The sequence below is a fragment of the Tursiops truncatus genome, chromosome 18 (genome assembly GCF_011762595.2).
Source record: "Tursiops truncatus isolate mTurTru1 chromosome 18, mTurTru1.mat.Y, whole genome shotgun sequence".
Taxonomy (NCBI): domain Eukaryota; kingdom Metazoa; phylum Chordata; class Mammalia; order Artiodactyla; family Delphinidae; genus Tursiops; species Tursiops truncatus.
This window is the reverse complement of record NC_047051.1, coordinates 50209559-50226448: the sequence shown is the minus strand read 5'-3', so window position 1 is coordinate 50226448 and position 16890 is coordinate 50209559. Positions and strand designations below refer to the sequence as shown.

Below are 16890 nucleotides of genomic sequence, written 5' to 3'. Positions count from 1 at the left end.
GCCTAGGGACACATACAGAATGAAAGTGAGGCATGGAAAAAAGTAATCCATGCAAATGGAAATCAAAAGAAAGCTGGAGTAAACAATTTTCATAGTAGGCAAAATAGACTTTAAAATAAAATCTATTACAAGAGACAAAGAAGGACAAACAATGACGATCAAGGGAATTCGACAAGAAGAAGATTAAACAATTGTAAATATTTTACTTCCACCCAAACTAGGAACACATTCAATACAGAAGGCAAATGCTAACAGCCCTAAAAGAGGGAAATCGACAGCAACCCATCATAGTAGGTGACTTTAAACACCCAACATTGCCAATGGACAGAATCAAAATGAAAATAAATAAGACAAGACACAGCTTTAAATGACACTTAGGACAAGATGGACTTAAATTGATATCTTCGTCCAGGACATTCCACAAAACAACAGAATACAATTTCTTGCCAAGTGCTCATGGACAACCCCAGGATTAGTTCATAATCTTGGGTACAAAATCAAGCCTTGTAAGTTTAGAGAAAATTGAAAATCCTATCAAGAATCAGTTTTCCTGCAGCACAATGCTATAAGACTAGAGACATTTACAGGATAAAAAAACTGTAAAAATATAAACAAAACACATGGAGGCTAAACAACTACACTACATAATTAACCAAGAGATCACTGAAGAAATAAATAGGAAAATAAAAAAATACCTTGAAACAAATGACAAACGAAAACACAATGAACCAAAAATCTATGGGTGCAGGCAAAAGGGGGGGTAAAGCTGTAAGAGGGATGTATAGCAATACAATCCTACCTCAAGAAACAGAAAACATCTCAAAATAAACAACCTAACCTTACACCTAAAACAATTAGGAGAAAGAAGAACAAAACAAACCAAAGTTAGCAGAAGGAAAGAAATAGTAGAGAGCTAGATCAGAAATAAAATGAAAAAGAAATGCAGAGGCAACGACGAAAAAAAATAAGAAAAAGAGGATCAAATTAAAACTATAACAAGCTGGGTTCTCTTTGAGTGAAGATAAACAAAATGATAAGCCATTAACCAGAACTCCATCAATGGAAAAAAAAAGGGAGAAGATTCAAAAAACAGAATTAGAAATGGAGAACAACTGACACTGCAGAAATACAAAGAGGCCATGAGAGATACATAAGCAAAATATTCCTAATAAAAGGACAAACTGGGAAGAGATGGACAAATTCCTAGAAAAGGACATACCTTCAAGATGAACCAGCAATGAAATAGAATATATAAACAGATCCAATCACAAGCACTGATATTGAAAACTGTGTATTAAAAATTTCCAAAAAAAAAGCCCAGGACCAGATGGCTTCACAGGCGAATTCTATCAAACATTTCAAGAAGAGCTAACACCTATCCTTCACAAACTCTTCCAAAATTAGCAGAGGGAGGAGAACACTCCCAAAATCATTCTATGAGGCACACCATCACCGATACCAAAGAACCAGACAAAGATGTCAACAAGAAAAACAAAACTACAGGCCAATATCACTGATGAACATAGATGCAAAAAATCCTCAACAAAAATATAGCAAACAGAATCCAACAGCACTTATAAAGGATCATACACCATGATCAATGGGGTTTATCCCAAGGAATGCAAGGATTCTTCAATATATGCAAATCAATCAATGTTGATAAACAAATATAAACACATTAAAGGATAAAAAACATATGATAATTCTAATAGATGCAGAAAAAGCTTTGAGCAAAATTGAAACACCCATATTACGATAAAAGCCATCCAGAAAGTAGGCATCAGAAGGAACTAACCTAAACATAATAAAGGCCATATATGACAACCCACAGCCAACATCATTCTCAGTGGTGAAACACTTAAACCATTTTCCACTAAGATCAGGAGCAAGACAAGGTTGCCCAATCTCACCACTATTATTCAACATATTTTTGGAAGTTTTAGCCCACAGTAAATCAGAGAAGAAAAAGAAATAAAAGGAATCCAATTGGAAAAGAAGTAAAACTGTCACTGTTTGCAGATTACATGCTATACATAGAGAAACTAAAGATGCCTACAAGAAAACTACTAGAGCTAATCAATGAATTTGGTAAAGTAGCAGGATACAAAATTAATGCACAGAATCTTTTTTGCATTCCTATACAATAATGATGAAAAATCTGAAAGAGAAATTAAGGAAACAATCCCATTTAACCCTTGCAACAAAAGAATAAAATACCTAGGAATAGGGACAGAGGAAGATGGCGGAAGAGTAAGACGCGGGAGATCACCTTCCTCTCCACAGATACACAGAAATACATCTACACGTGGAAACAACTCCTACAGACACCTACTGAAGGCTGGCAGAAGACCTCAGACCTCCCAAAAGGCAAGAAACTCCCCACCGTACCTGGGTAGGGCAAAAGAAAAAAGAATAAACAGAGACAAAAGAATAGGGACGGTACCTGCACCAGTGGGAGGGAGCTGTGAAGGAGGACAAGTTTCCACCCACTAGGAAGCCCCTTCGCGGGCGGAGACTGCGGGAGGTGGAGGGGGGATCTTCGAAGCGCGGAGGAGAGCGCAGCAACAGGGGTGCAGAGGGCAAAGCGGGGAGATTCCCGCACAGAGGATCGGTGCCTACCGGCACTCACCAGCCCGAGAGGCTTGTCTGCTCACCAGCCGGGGACAGGCGGGGCTGCGAGCTGAGGCTCTGAGGCTCGGGTTTCGGTTTCGGGACGGAGCGCAGGGAGAGGACTGGGGTTGGCGGCTTGAACATAGCCTGAAGGGGTTAGTGCACCACAGCTAGCCGGGAGGGAGTCCGGGGAAAAGCCTGCACCTGCCGAAGAGGCAAGAGACTTTTTCTTCCCTCTTTGTTTCCTGGTGCGTGAGGAGAGGGGTTTAAGAACGCTGCTTAAAGGAACCCCAGAGACGGGGCGCGAGCCGCGTCCTGAAAGCGCGGACCCCAGAGACGGGCGCGAGCCGCGGCTGAGGGACGCGGACCCCAGAGACAGGCGCGAGCCGCGGCTGAGGGCGCTGACTCCAGAGACGGGCGCAAGCCGCGGCTGGAGGCGCGGACCCCAGAGGCGGGCGGGAGACGTTGGGGCTGCTGCTGCCGCCACCAAGGGGCCTGTGTGCGAGCGCAGGTCGCTCTCCACTCCCCTCTTCCGCGGAGCCTGTGCAGCCCGCCACTGCCGGGTTTCCCGGGATCCGGGGACGACTTCCCCGGGAGAGCGCACGGCGGGCCTCGGGCTGGTGCAGGGTCACGCTGGACTTTGCCGCCACAGGCCCGCCCCGCATTCCGTGCCCCTCCCTCCCCGCTGGCCTCAGTACGCCAGAACCCCCCGAATCAGCGGCTCCTTTAACCCCGTCCTGTCTGAGCAAAAAACAGACGTCCCCTCCAGCGACCTACACGCAGAGGCAGGGCCAAATCCAAAGCTGAGCCCCTGTGAGCTGTGAGAACAAAGAAGAGAAAGGGAAATCTCTCCCAGCAGCCTCAGAAGCAGCGGATTAAAGCTCCACAATCAACTTGATGTGCCCTGCATCTGTGGAATACATGAATAGACAGCCAATCATCCCAATTAAGGAGGTGGACTTTGGGAGCAAGATCTATGATTTTCCTCCCTATTACTCTTTTTGTGAATGTGTATGTGTATGCTTCTGTGTGAGATCTTGTCTGTATAGTCTTGCTTCCACCATTTGTCCTAGGGTTCTATCCGTCCATGGTTTTTTCTTAATAATCAATTTTTATTTTAAGAACGTTATTATACTTTACCTTCGTCCTTTCTTTCTTTCTTTCCTTCCTTCCTTCCCTCCTTTAGACAACGAATCATCCCAAATTGAGGAGGTGGTCTCTGACAGCAAGATTTATGATTTTTCCCCCTTTACCTCTTTTTGTGAGGGTGTATGTGTTATGCTTCTGTGTAAGACTTTGTCTGTATAGCTTTGCTTCCAACATTTGTCCTAAGGTTCTATCCGTCCCTTTTTTTTTTTTCTAATTAAGAATTTTTTAATTCAATAACTTTATTATACTTTATTTTATTTTTACTGTATCTTCTTTCTTTTTGTTTTTCCTTCTTTCCCTCCTTCCTTCCTTCCTCCCTCCCTCCCTCCTTTCGTTCCTTCTTGCCTTCTTTCCTTCTTTGCTTCTTTCTTTCTTTCTTCCTTCCTTTCTTCCATCCTTCCTTCCCTCCTTTCCTGCTTTCTTTCCTCATACTTCTACTAATTCCCTCTACTTTTTCTCCCTTTTATTCTGAGCCGTGTGGATGAAAGGCTCTTGGTGCTCCAGCCAGGAGTCAGGGCTCTGCCTCTGAGGTAGGAGAGCCAACTTCAGGACACTGGTCCACAAGAGACCTCCCAGCTCCACATAATATCAAACGGCGAAAATCTCCCAGAGACCTCCATCTTAACACCAGCACCCAGCTTCACTCAACGACCAGCAAGCCACAGTGCTGGACACCCTATGCCAAACAACTAGCAAAACAGGAACACAACCCCACCCATTAGCAGAGAGGCTGCCTAAAATCATAATAAGGCCACAGACACCCCAAAACACACCACCAGACGTGAACCTGCCCACTAGAGAGACAAGATCCAGCCTCATCCACCACAACACAGGCACTAGTCCCCTCCACCAGGAAGCCTACACAACCCACTGAACCAACCTTAGCCACTGGAGACAGACATCAAAAACAGAAGGAACTACGAACCTGCAGCCTGCAAAAAGGAGACCCCAAACACAGTAAGATAAGCAAAATGAGAAAACAGAAAAACACACAGCAGATAAAGGAGCAAGATAAAAATGCACCAGACCTAACAAATGAAGAGGAAATAGGCAGTCTACCTGAAAAAGAATTCAGAATAATGATAGTAAGGTTGATCCGAAATCTTGGAGATAGAATGGACAATAGAAATGGACAAAATGCAAGAATCAGTTAACAAGGACCTAGAAGAACTAAAGATGAAACAAGCAACGATGAACAACACAATCAATGAAATTAAAAATACTCTAGATGGGATCAATAGCAGAATAACTGAGGCAGAAGAACGGATAAGTGACCTGGAAGATAAAATAGTGGAAATAACTACTGCAGAGCAGAATAAAGAAAAAAGAATGAAAAGAACTGAGGACAGTCTCAGAGACCTCTGGGACAACATTAAACGCACCAACATTCGAATTATAGGGGTTCCAGAAGAAGAAGAGAAAAAGAAAGGGACTGAGAAAATATTTGAAGAGATTATAGTTGAAAACTTCCCTAATATGGGAAAGGAAATAGTTAATCAAGTCCAGGAAGCACAGAGAGTCCCCATACAGGATAAATACAAGGAGAAATACGCCAAGACACATATTAATCAAACTGTCAAAAATTAAATACAAAGAAAGCATATTAAAAGCAGCAAGGGAAAAACAACAAATAACACATAAGGAATCCCCGTAAGGTTAACAGCTGATCTCTCAGCAGAAACCCTACAAGCCAGAAGGGAGTGGCAGGACATACTGAAAGTGAATGAAGGAGAAAAACCTGCAGCCAAGACTACTCTACCCAGCAAGGATCTCATTCAGATTTGATGGAGAAATTAAAACCTTTACAGACAAGCAAAAGCTGAGAGAGTTCAGCACCACCAAACCAGCTTTACAACAAATGCTAAAGGATCTTCTCTAGGCAAGAAACACAAGAGAAGGAAAAGACCTATAATAACGAACCCAAAACAATATAGAAAATGGGAATAGGAACATACATATCGATAATTACCTTAAATGTAAATGGACTAAATGCTCCCACCAAAAGACACAGATTAGCTGAATGGATACAAAAACAAGACCCTTACATATGCTGTCTACAAGAGACCCACTTCAGACCTAGAGACCACATACAGACTAAAAGTAAGGGGATGGAAAAAGATATTCCATGCAAATGGAAACCAAAAGAAAGCTGGAGTAGCAATTCTCATATCAGACAAAATAGACTTAAAATAAGGACTATTAAAAGAGACAAAGAAGGACACTACATAATGATCAAGGGATCGATCCAAGAAGAAGATATAACAATTGTAAATATTTATGCACCCAACATAGGAGCACCTCAATACATAAGGCAAATACTAACAGCCATAAAAGGGGAAATCGACAGTAACACATTCATAGTAGGGGACTTAAACACCCCACTTTCACCCAAGGACAGATCATCCAAAATGAAAATAAATAAGGAAACACAAGCTTTAAATGATACATTAAACAAGATGGACTTAATTGATATTTATAGGACACTCCATCCAAAAACAACAGAATACACATTTTTCTCAAGTGCTCATGGAACATTCTCCAGGATAGATCATATCTTGGGGCACAAATCAAGCCTTGGCAAATTTAAGAAAATTGAAATTGTATCAAGTATCTTTTCTGACCACAACGCCATGAGACTAGATATCAATTACAGGAAAAGATCTGTAAAAAATACAAACACATGGAGGCTAAACAATACACTACTTAATAATGAAGTGATCACTGAAGAAATCAAAGAGGAAATCAAAAAATACCTAGAAACAAATGACAATGGAGACACAACGACCCAAAACCTGTGGGATGCAGCAAAAGCAGTTCTAAGGGGGAAGTTTATAGCAATACAAGCCCACCTTAAGAAGCAGGAAACATCTAGAATAAACAACCTAACCTTGCACCTCAAGCAATTAGAGAAAGAAGAACAAAAAAACCCCAAAGCTAGCAGAAGGAAAGAAATCATAAAAATCAGATCAGAAATAAATGAAAAGAAATGAAGGAAACAATAACAAAGATCAATAAAACTAAAAGCTGGTTCTTTGAGAAGATAAACAAAATAGATAAACCACTAGCCAGACTCATCAAGAAAAAAAGGGAGAAGACTCAAATCAATAGAATTAGAAATGAAAAAGGAGAGGTAACAACTGACACTGCAGAAATAAAAGAGATCATGAGAGATTACTACAAGCAACTCTATGCCAATAAATGGACAATCTGGAAGAAATGGACAAATTCTTAGAAATGCACAACCTGCCAAGACTGAATCAGGAAGAAATAGAAAATATGAACAGACCAATCACAAGCACTGAAATTGAAACTGTGATTAAAATCTTCCAACAAAGAAAAGCCCAGGACCAGATGGCTTCACAGGCGACTTCTATCAAACATTTAGAGAAGAGCTAACACCTATCCTTCTCAAACTCTTCCAAAATATAGCAGAGGGAGGAACACTCCCAAACTCATTCTACGAGGCCACCATCACCTTGATACCAAAACCAGGCAAGGATGTCACAAAGAAAGAAAACTACAGACCAATATCACTGATGAACATAGATGCAAAAATCCTCAACAAAATACTAGCAAACAGAATCCAACAGCACATTAAAAGGATCATACACCATGATCAAGTGGGGTTTATTCCAGGAATGCAAGGATTCTTCAATATACGCAAATCTATCAATGTGATAAACCATATTAACAAATTGAAGGAGAAAAACCATATGATCATCTCAATAGATGCAGAGAAAGCTTTTGACAAAATTCAACACCCATTTATGATAAAAACCCTGCAGAAAGTAGGCATAGAGGGAACTTTCCTCAACATAATAAAGGCCATATATGACAAGCCCACAGCAAACATCATCCTCAATGGTGAAAAACTGAAAGCATTTCCACTAAGATCAGGAACAAGACAAGGGTGCCCACTCTCACCACTCTTATTCAACATAGTTTTGGAAGTTTTAGCCACAGCAATCAGAGAAGAGAAGGAAATAAAAGGAATCCAAATCGGAAAAGAAGAAGTAAAGCTGTCACTGTTTGCAGATGACATGATCCTATACAGAGAGAATCCTAAAGATGCTACCAGAAAACTACTAGAGCTAATCAATGAATTTGGTAAAGTAGCAGGATACAAAATTAATGCACAGAAATCTCTGGCATTCCTATATACTAATGATGAAAAATCTGAAAGTGAAATCAAGAAAACACTCCCATTTACCATTGCAACAAAAAGAATAAAATATCTAGGAATAAACCTACCTAAGGAGACAAAAGACCTGTATGCAGAAAACTATAAGACACTGATGAAAGAAATTAAAGATGATACAAATAGATGGAGAGATATACCATGTTCTTGGATTGGAAGAATCAACATTGTGAAAATGACTCTACTACCCAAAGCAATCTATAGATTCAATGCACTCCCTATCAAACTACCACTGGCATTTTTCACAGCACTAGAACAAAAAATTTCGCAATTTGTATGGAAACACAAAAGACCCCGAATAGCCAAAGCAATCTTGAGAACAAAAAAAGGAACTGGAGGAATCAGGCTCCCTGACTTCAGACTATACTACAAAGCTACAGTTATCAAGACGGTATGGTACTGGCACAAAAACAGAAAGACAGATCAATGGAACAGGATAGAAAGCCCAGAGATAAACCCATGCACATATGGACACCTTATCTTTGATAAAGGTGGCAGGAATGTACAGTGGAAAAAGGACAGCCTCTTCAATAAGTGGTGCTGGGAAAACTGGACAGGTACATGTAAAAGAATGAAATTAGAACACTCCCTAACACCACACACAAAAATAAGCTCAAAATGGATTAAAGACCTAAATATAAGGCCAGAAACTATCAAACTATTAGAGGAAAAACATAGGCAGAACACTCTATGACATAAATCACAGCAAGATTCTTTCTGACCCACCCCCTAGAGTAATGGAAATAAAAACAAAAATAAACAAATGGGACCTAATGAAACTTCAAAGCTTTTGCACAGCAAAGGAAACCATAAACAAGACCAAAAGACAACCCTCAGAATGGGAGAAAATATTTGCAAATGAAGCAACCGACAAAGGATTAATCTCCAAAATTTACAAGCAGCTCATGCAGCTCAACAACAAAAAAACAAACAACCTAATCCAAAAATGGGCAGAAGACCTAAATAGACATTTCTCCAAAGAAGATATACAGACTGCCAACAAACACATGAAAGAATGCTCAACATCATTAATCATTAGAGAAATGCAAATCAAAACTACAATGAGATATCATCTCACACCAGTCAGAATGGCCATCATCAAAAAATCTAGAAACAATAAATGCTGGAGAGGGTGTGGAGAACAGGGAACCCTCTTGCACTGCTGGTGGGAATGTGAATTGGTTCAGCCACTATGGAGAACAGTATGGAGGTTCCTTAAAAAACTACAAATAGAACTACCATATGACCCAGCAATCCCACTACTGGGCATATATCCTGAGAAAACCGAAATTCAAAAAGAGTCATGTAGCAAAATGTTCATCGCAGCTCTATTTACAATAGCCCGGAGATGGAAACAACCTAAGTGCCCATCATCGGATGAATGGATAAAGAAGATGTAGCACATATATACAATGGAATATTACTCAGCCATAAAAAGAAACGAAATTGAGCTATTTGTAATGAGGTGGATAGACCTAGAGTCTGTCATACACAGTGAAGTAAGTCAGAAAGAAAAAGACAAATACAGTATGCTAACACATATATATGGAATTTAAGAAAAAAAAAATGTCATGAAGAACCTAGGGGTAAGGCAGGAATAAAGACGCAGACCTCCTAGAGAACAGACTTGAGGTTATGGGGAGGGGGAAGGGTGAGCTGTGACGGAGCGAGAGAGAGTCATGGACATATACACACTAACAAACGTAGTAAGGTAGATAGCTAGTGGGAAGCAGCCGCATGGCACAGGGATATTGGCTCGGTGCTTTGTGACAGCCTGGAGGGGTGGGATAGGGAGGGTGGGAGGGAGGGAGACGCAAGAGGGAAGAGATATGGGAACATATGTATATGTATAACTGATTCACTTTGTTATAAAGCAGAAACTAACACACCATTGTAAAGTAATTATACCCCAGTAAAGATGTTAAAAAAAAAAAAAGAAAATAATAAAGGAAAAAAAAATACCTAGGAATAAACCTATCTATGGAGACTAAAGACCTGTATGCAGAAAAGTATAAGACACTGATGAAAGAAATTAAAGATGATACAAACAGATGGAGAGATATACCATGTTCCTGGACTGGAAGAATGAACATTGTGAAAATGACTATTCTACCCAAAGCAGTCTACAGATTCAAGGCAATTCCTATCAAACTACCAATGGCATTTTTCACAGAACTAGAACAAAAAATTTCACAGTTTATATGGAAACACAAAAGACCACGAATAGTCAAAGCAATCTTGAGAAAGAAAAACGGAGCTGGAGGAATCAAGCTCCCTGACCTCAGACTATACTACAAAGCTACAGTAGTCAAGACAGTATGGTACTGGTACAAAAACAGAAATATAGATCAATGGAACAGGATAGAAGGCCCAGAGATAAACCCATACACATATGGTCACCTTATTGTAGATAAAGGAGGCAAGAGTATACAATGGAGAAAAGACAGCTCCTTCAATAAGTGTTGCTGGGAAAACTGGACAGCTACATGTAAAAGAATGAAATTAGAACACTCCCTAACACCATACACAAAAATAAACTCAAAATGGATTAAAGACCTAAATGTAAGGCCAGACACTATAAAATTCTTAGAAGTAAACAGGCAGAACACTCTATGACATAAATCACAGCAAGATCCTTTTTGACCCACCTCCTAAAGAGAGGGAAATAAACATAAAGAAATGGGACCTAATGAAACTTAGAAGCTTTCACACAGCAAAGGAAGCCGTAAACAAGATGAAAAGACAACCCTCAGAATGGGAGAAAATATTTTCAAACAAAGCAACTGACAAAGGATTAATCTCCAAAATTTACAAGCAGCCCATGCAGCTCAATATCAAAAAAGCAAACAACCTAATCCAAAAATGGACAGAAGACCTAAATAGACATTTCTCCAGAGAAGATATACAGATTGCCAACAAACACATGAAAGGATGCTCAACATCACTAATCATTAGAGGAATGCAAATCAAAACTACAATGTGTTATCACCTCAAACCGGTCAGAATGGGCATCATCACAAAATCTACAAACAATAAATGCTGGAGAGAGTGTGGAGAAAAGAGAACCCTCATGCACTATTGGTGGGAATGTAAATTGATACAGCCACTATGGAGAATAGTATGGAGGTTCCTTAAAAAACTAAAAATAGAACTACCATACGACCCAGCAATCCCATACTGGGCATATACCCTGAGAAAACTATAATTCAAAAAGAGTCATGTAGCAAAATGTTCATTGCAGCTCTCTTTACAATAGCAAGGACATGGAAGCAACCTAAGTGTCCATCGACAGGTGAATGGATAAAGAAGATGTGGCACATATATACAATGGAATATTACTCAGCCATAAAAAGAAACAAAATTGAGTTATTCGTAGTGAGGTGGATGGACCTAGAGTCAGTCATACAGAGTGAAGTAAATCTGAAAGAGAAAAACAAATACAGCTTGCTAACACATACATATGGAATCTAAAAAAAAAAAAAATGGTCATGAAGAACCTATGGACAGGACAGGAATAAAGACGTAGACCTACTAGAGAATGGACTTGAGGACATGGGGATGGGAAGGGTAAGCTGGGACGAAGTGAGAGAGTGGCATGCACATATATACACTACCAAATGCAAAATAGAAAGCTAGTGGGAAGCAGCCGCATAGCACAGGGAGATTAGTGCGGTGCTTTGTGACCACCTAGAGCGGCGGGATAAGGAGGGTGGGAGGGAGATGCAAGAGGGAGGGGATATGGGGATATATGTATACTTATAGTTGATTCACTTTGTGATACAGCAGAAACTAACACACCATTGTAAAGCAATTATACTCCAATAAAGTTATTAAATTTAATTAAGCCCATTATATCTGAAATTTTTCCACTTGTTGGTCTTGACAGTTTCCCTTGACAAAATGTAGGAAAATAAGTACCAATATTTGTGGTTAAGAAGGTTGATTTTTCACAGATTTAGCCTATTTTTGAACCATGAGATTATATACTTTGCTCTGTTTGGTCCTTAAAATAACCCTATAAATTAGGCAGGGGATACACTTATATCCAGTTCACAGATGAGAAAATTGATCAGGGATTCTGTGGCTTTCCTAAGGCTAAAAAGTTAGCAAGTGACAAGAGTGATCTTTTTATTCCAAACTTTCCCTTTTCCTACTGGTCAACCCTTCAATAGAACTTCATACATAAGATCCTGAAGTTATGTCTTCCTTACTTTGTATAGTGGACCTGAAAGTGCAGGCAATTTTAGGAAATATCCAAACATGTAGTAGAGACTTTGGCCTTGAGCCAAAGCAGAGAATAAGTATCAGAACCTTTCCATGTCAACCCAACCAATACTGAAATATCACATTTCTCCTGGTTCTGATTACTCAACACTCTGGAACCACTTACAGTAAAGCTATAAAAGAACTGCAGTAGATAATTAAAGAAAGATGAGCAGTGAAACTGAAACAATTCCAGCGAATATATACCCTTGAAGATGCCAAGAGAACTTCTCCATCTCCCTGGGATCCCCTCCCTAAACTTGTGGGAGAGTAGCAGACACCAGACGCATTTCTGCCTGAAGAAAAATACATAGCACGTAGCCCACTACTGGGCCAGCAGGCGTGGGGAAAGCATCAGAGCCAATTTCCCCTTCACTCAGCAGCTGTCATGCCAGCCAAGCTGGCTTCCTTGGGCCTTTTTAAGGAAGCATGTCTGGCAGAAAACCATCACTTCTACTGACTATAAATTGTCTTAGCCATCTAAATTGTCTTCTACTGACTATAAATTGTCTTAGCCATCTAAATTGTCTATTGCCCCACATCTGTGCAAATTTGTGCAACCCAAAATTTGTGATCTACCTTTGATATCATTCTACCACCATGGAAAAATAGAAATGTCATATTAGCTTCCAACAGAAGCAGTAAATGTTGCTTTATAGAAGGAAATGATTGTTTTCTAAGAATGCTAGCTCCAAAACTTAGTGTGAGTCTCCAAATAACCCTATAGCTCCTTAAAATAATAAAATTTAATAACAGAATTTAATAGACATTTTTGTTTAACAGTTACAAGTACACTCCTCAAACAACCATGTATGGACAGTTTAGTAGAAAGCTTAGAGGAATTATCCTGTAATGCAGGGATTCCCTACTTCAGTGCTGTTGACATTATGGGTTTGATAATTTTTCGTTGTGAGGTGTGTCCTCTGCCTGGTAGGTTGTTTAGTGGCATTTCTGGTTTCTACTGACTAGATGTCAGGAGTACCCCCCAATTTTGACATTTAAAAATGTCTCCTGACCTTGCCAAACATCCCCTGGGAACAAAATTGTCCCTGACTGAGAACCATTGGTGTAATGGGAAGATAATGGGTCATGTTACTTTCAGCTCCACCTCTTAATAGCTGTGTGCTCTTGAACAAGTTACCTAACTTCTCTGAGCCTCAGATTCCTCCTCTGTAAAAATGAGGATGTAATACCTACCTCATGTGATTGCTATGAGATTCAGTGATGCTTTATACGTAAAGTACCTAGTATCTAGCCGGACACATAAGAGGGAATCAAAGACATATGCATATGCGTATGTATGTATATACATATATATACACAATTTATAATAAATATATATGGGCTGGACAAATGCCTATTATAAATCTATGTTGGCAATGAGGTGATATGCTTAGGTTAATAGTCTTCAGATCTTTAAACATACAGCTAATAGAAACAATGCTTAAAGCAGAAAATACTTTCGTGATGGTTAAGTGTTTTCTCTTACAAAGTGATACTGCCTTTACCACCTTTCCCTACCTAGAGGTATACGACCAGTGGGGACTAAAATGAGTTGAGGATTGATCGGTTTTACTTGCACATAAGGAAATTTTAGATAAATTATTATTAAATTTGTAAACTTGGAATCATACTTGTGTTTGTTTCAACTGACCTCAGGCACCAGGAATCTCATTACCATGGCTTAAATATTACCTTTTTGGAAATTGGAATGTCTTTTTTTTTTTTTCAGATTATCAAGTAGGCACCAATGTCTATGCTATTTATAACAGCGAAATCCTACTTTTTTCTCACTAATTACTCATATTCTTTTAGGTATGTGAATATTAAAATGGTAGAGATATTCTTAAAAATCTGATGTAACGAATTTATGCTTACTAAATCTTACCAAACATGAGGCCAAGCAACAAAGGGTTTTAGAAGGAATGTATCCAATTTCCACATCGCCATTAGTTTCCCAAATGGAGAATGGCTCTTTCTACTCACCCACCCACCCACGCTCTTACTTTTCTTCTTCAGGACGTTCCTTTATCCAGCTGTTATCTTGTAAGAGAGTCCTTCTTTTGTTCACATTGTGAAAACCCTGTTGCTTCAGTGTAGTCCCCTGAGTGGTACTCTTCATATCTATCAACAGAAAAATGAAACAACAAGAGATGTAGTTGCATGGAGTTGAGTGTGTGTTTATTACTTGGAAATCTTGAGAGGAGCATCTGATTGGCCAGCATCACTCTTCTAGGCTGGCAAATCCAGTACTGTTTCAAAGTAAGATGCACCGGCAAGAAAGAACAAATCCCACACCCCATCATCAAAGATAACTTATAAAACTGCTCAGGTGCCAACTGAAATTGCTCGTGCACACCATGAAGCCCTGCCCCACACCTGGGAGTGTAGAACCACAGGCCTGGGAAAAACCAATACCGGGTTTAGTGGTTTGGCCATTTTGCTCAAAAAGAAATGTGCCTCAGAAGGACACACGAGACTGTTTTAGAAGTACCTAGTGAACAACAGTAAGTCCTGATGCTTCTGATTATAAATAACTTAATTCTTTGATCTCACGGGAGCCAAAAGCACAGAAGGTCACACACACTTGATTTTTAAAAGAAATTTTTGAATTGCAATTAGATGAGTAAAATCTATAGCACTCTTACTTTTTTCTTAAGCCTAACTTTGGCCATATTAATTAAATTGGATGGTTGCTTCTAAGAATTTCATAGCTACATGGAAAAAAAAAGACCTGTGCGTTGTTTTTCTCCTATTTTTAAGTTCTCTGAGTAAGGGAAACATCATCTACATTACCATTTCCTGTGGGAGATGTTTTTCTCAAGGTAAAATTGGACATGCTGCCTTCCAGTAAGGATCTAAAAGAAAAATGGGGATGGGGAAAACACAGTAATGACTCGACAAAGAATCAACAAGGGACTCATTCATTGCTAACGAGACACATTTTTCAATGACATTGGTGGTCACATAATCTGGTATAATGAATACATGATATGAAGTGACCCCTAAGAACCTGAGAGTTCATCTATTCCAATGCATTTATTTTACAGATGAGGAAACTGAAGTCAGGAGTACTTAGTGTCCCCCTGTGTTATAGGACAAGCAATCGGCTGAATCAGGCCATCAATTAACTCATTTATTCAATGAAAAAATATGCATTGAGTGCTTGACACTGAGCCAGGAGCTGGAGACACAAAAAGATAAGTAAGACAAGTATCGGGTCAGGTCAACAGGGAGACGGAGACATGGAGTTTACAGCACAATATGCAGAAGGGCTCATCAGCTCCTTCTTTGGGGAAGCCAAAGTGAACCCAGGCAACTGATATGTGTTTAGAAGGGAAGCAGCCAGAGCACGGAAATCACAGATCTTGGGAAGCACGGGTGGTTTTAGGTAATCCCTGTGTGCGAAAGCCCTAAGATTCTCAGCTGTGATGAACTGCTACTGCCAAGCTGCTAAGGGACTGAGGTGATTCTCATTCCCAGTTTGCCTGGGATGATGGTGCGTTCAGGGCCGCATTATGACACTGAGTCTTAGGCACTTTCGCTTTCGATGGCCTCTTCCTTCACACACAAGCACATGCACACACATGCATACACATACAAAATTAAAAATTATATTTTATGACTGTGTTGGTATAATGATGAATAACAATCCAGGCTGGCTTTGTTAATACATATTCATTATTGTTATAGTATTCGTTTTTTCTTCTGCTGTTAAAAGGAATTAAAATTAGGACCCTTTTGTGGGCCCCTAAAAGGGTCCCAGGTGTGGCCTTTTCTGCTTAACAGATAAGTCAGCCCTGAGATTCCCTGAATGTGGGACTTGCAGTTTTTAAACTGGAAAAGTCCTGGGCAAACAGGACTGGGCTGGTCACCCTAGGTGGGGCATTATGTTTTTTGCAGATTTCATCCCACCAGACAGTGTATGGAATGTTGGAGGGGCCCTCCATCTCAAGTCAGAAGCAAGCCCTAGGTCCAGCTTTATGACATCAAAGTTCTGCGATTGAACCACTTAATCTCTGTAAAATGGGCTAATGAAACCTGCCATCTACTTCATAAGGTTGTGATGATCAAATGAATAATGTACACAAAAATCACTTTGTTAAACTATAAATGCTGTTGAGACTTACAGCTGTATCATCAGACAGCAGTTTATAGGTATAACGTGGAGATTCTAAAGCCCCCATCTCCCACCCTCTGGTCCAAAAGTATCTCCTACGGTAACTTGCCATAGGACTTGAAGTGGTAAAGATGCATTCCTCTGGATCAAGGCATGGTTTCCCTAGGATCTTCATTTAGAATATCAATGCTCCTAGAGTCGGTGAGAAGTGGCAGCTGCTGGTGACTTTACCAGCCTGGTGCTCGGCACTATGGGCTCACGGCTGCACCTCATCTGGGGAATTGCCCTTACTGGTGGGGCTGCCAGTTACACACCCTCCTTATCCACTGAACCTGCAGCCAGCGACTGAGTGCCCTGGAACGTCGAGCCAGTCCTGCAGGTGACTGGTGCTTCAGCACTCACCGTGGCAGAAGCTAGGCTAGCAGGGGGCGCATCGCTGCTCAGCTCCTTCCCTTCCTCCCCTCCCTGCTTCCCTTTCTCCTTTCTTCTGAGTAAATACCCTTCATACGTCACAGGCACCCAAAGTCCTCCCAGGCACTGCTTCTAGGGG

The 16890-nt window shown here is 40.2% G+C and overlaps 1 protein-coding gene across 8 annotated transcripts in view; it reads right to left on the bottom strand.

Moving 5' to 3' along the window:
* The window catches only part of SCEL (sciellin), a 226792-nt gene that overhangs the window by 128426 nt on the left and 81476 nt on the right, over positions 1–16890 (bottom strand). For 5 of the 8 annotated variants that reach the window (XR_012327720.1, XM_073795331.1, XM_073795335.1 and 2 more), the window contains 2 exons: positions 15017–15078; positions 14227–14344 (listed from right to left, as the gene is read on the bottom strand). The exons of 1 other annotated variant lie outside the window; for it this stretch is intronic. Coding sequence is in view for 6 of the 7 variants with exons in the window: in XM_073795331.1 (XP_073651432.1) it covers positions 14227–14344; positions 15017–15078 (180 nt within the window). In the remaining variant the exon portion in view is untranslated. The remainder of the gene's footprint in view (positions 1–14226; positions 14345–15016; positions 15079–16890) is intronic. 2 more of the 8 variants (XM_073795333.1, XM_073795334.1) reach the window with 1 other exon arrangement.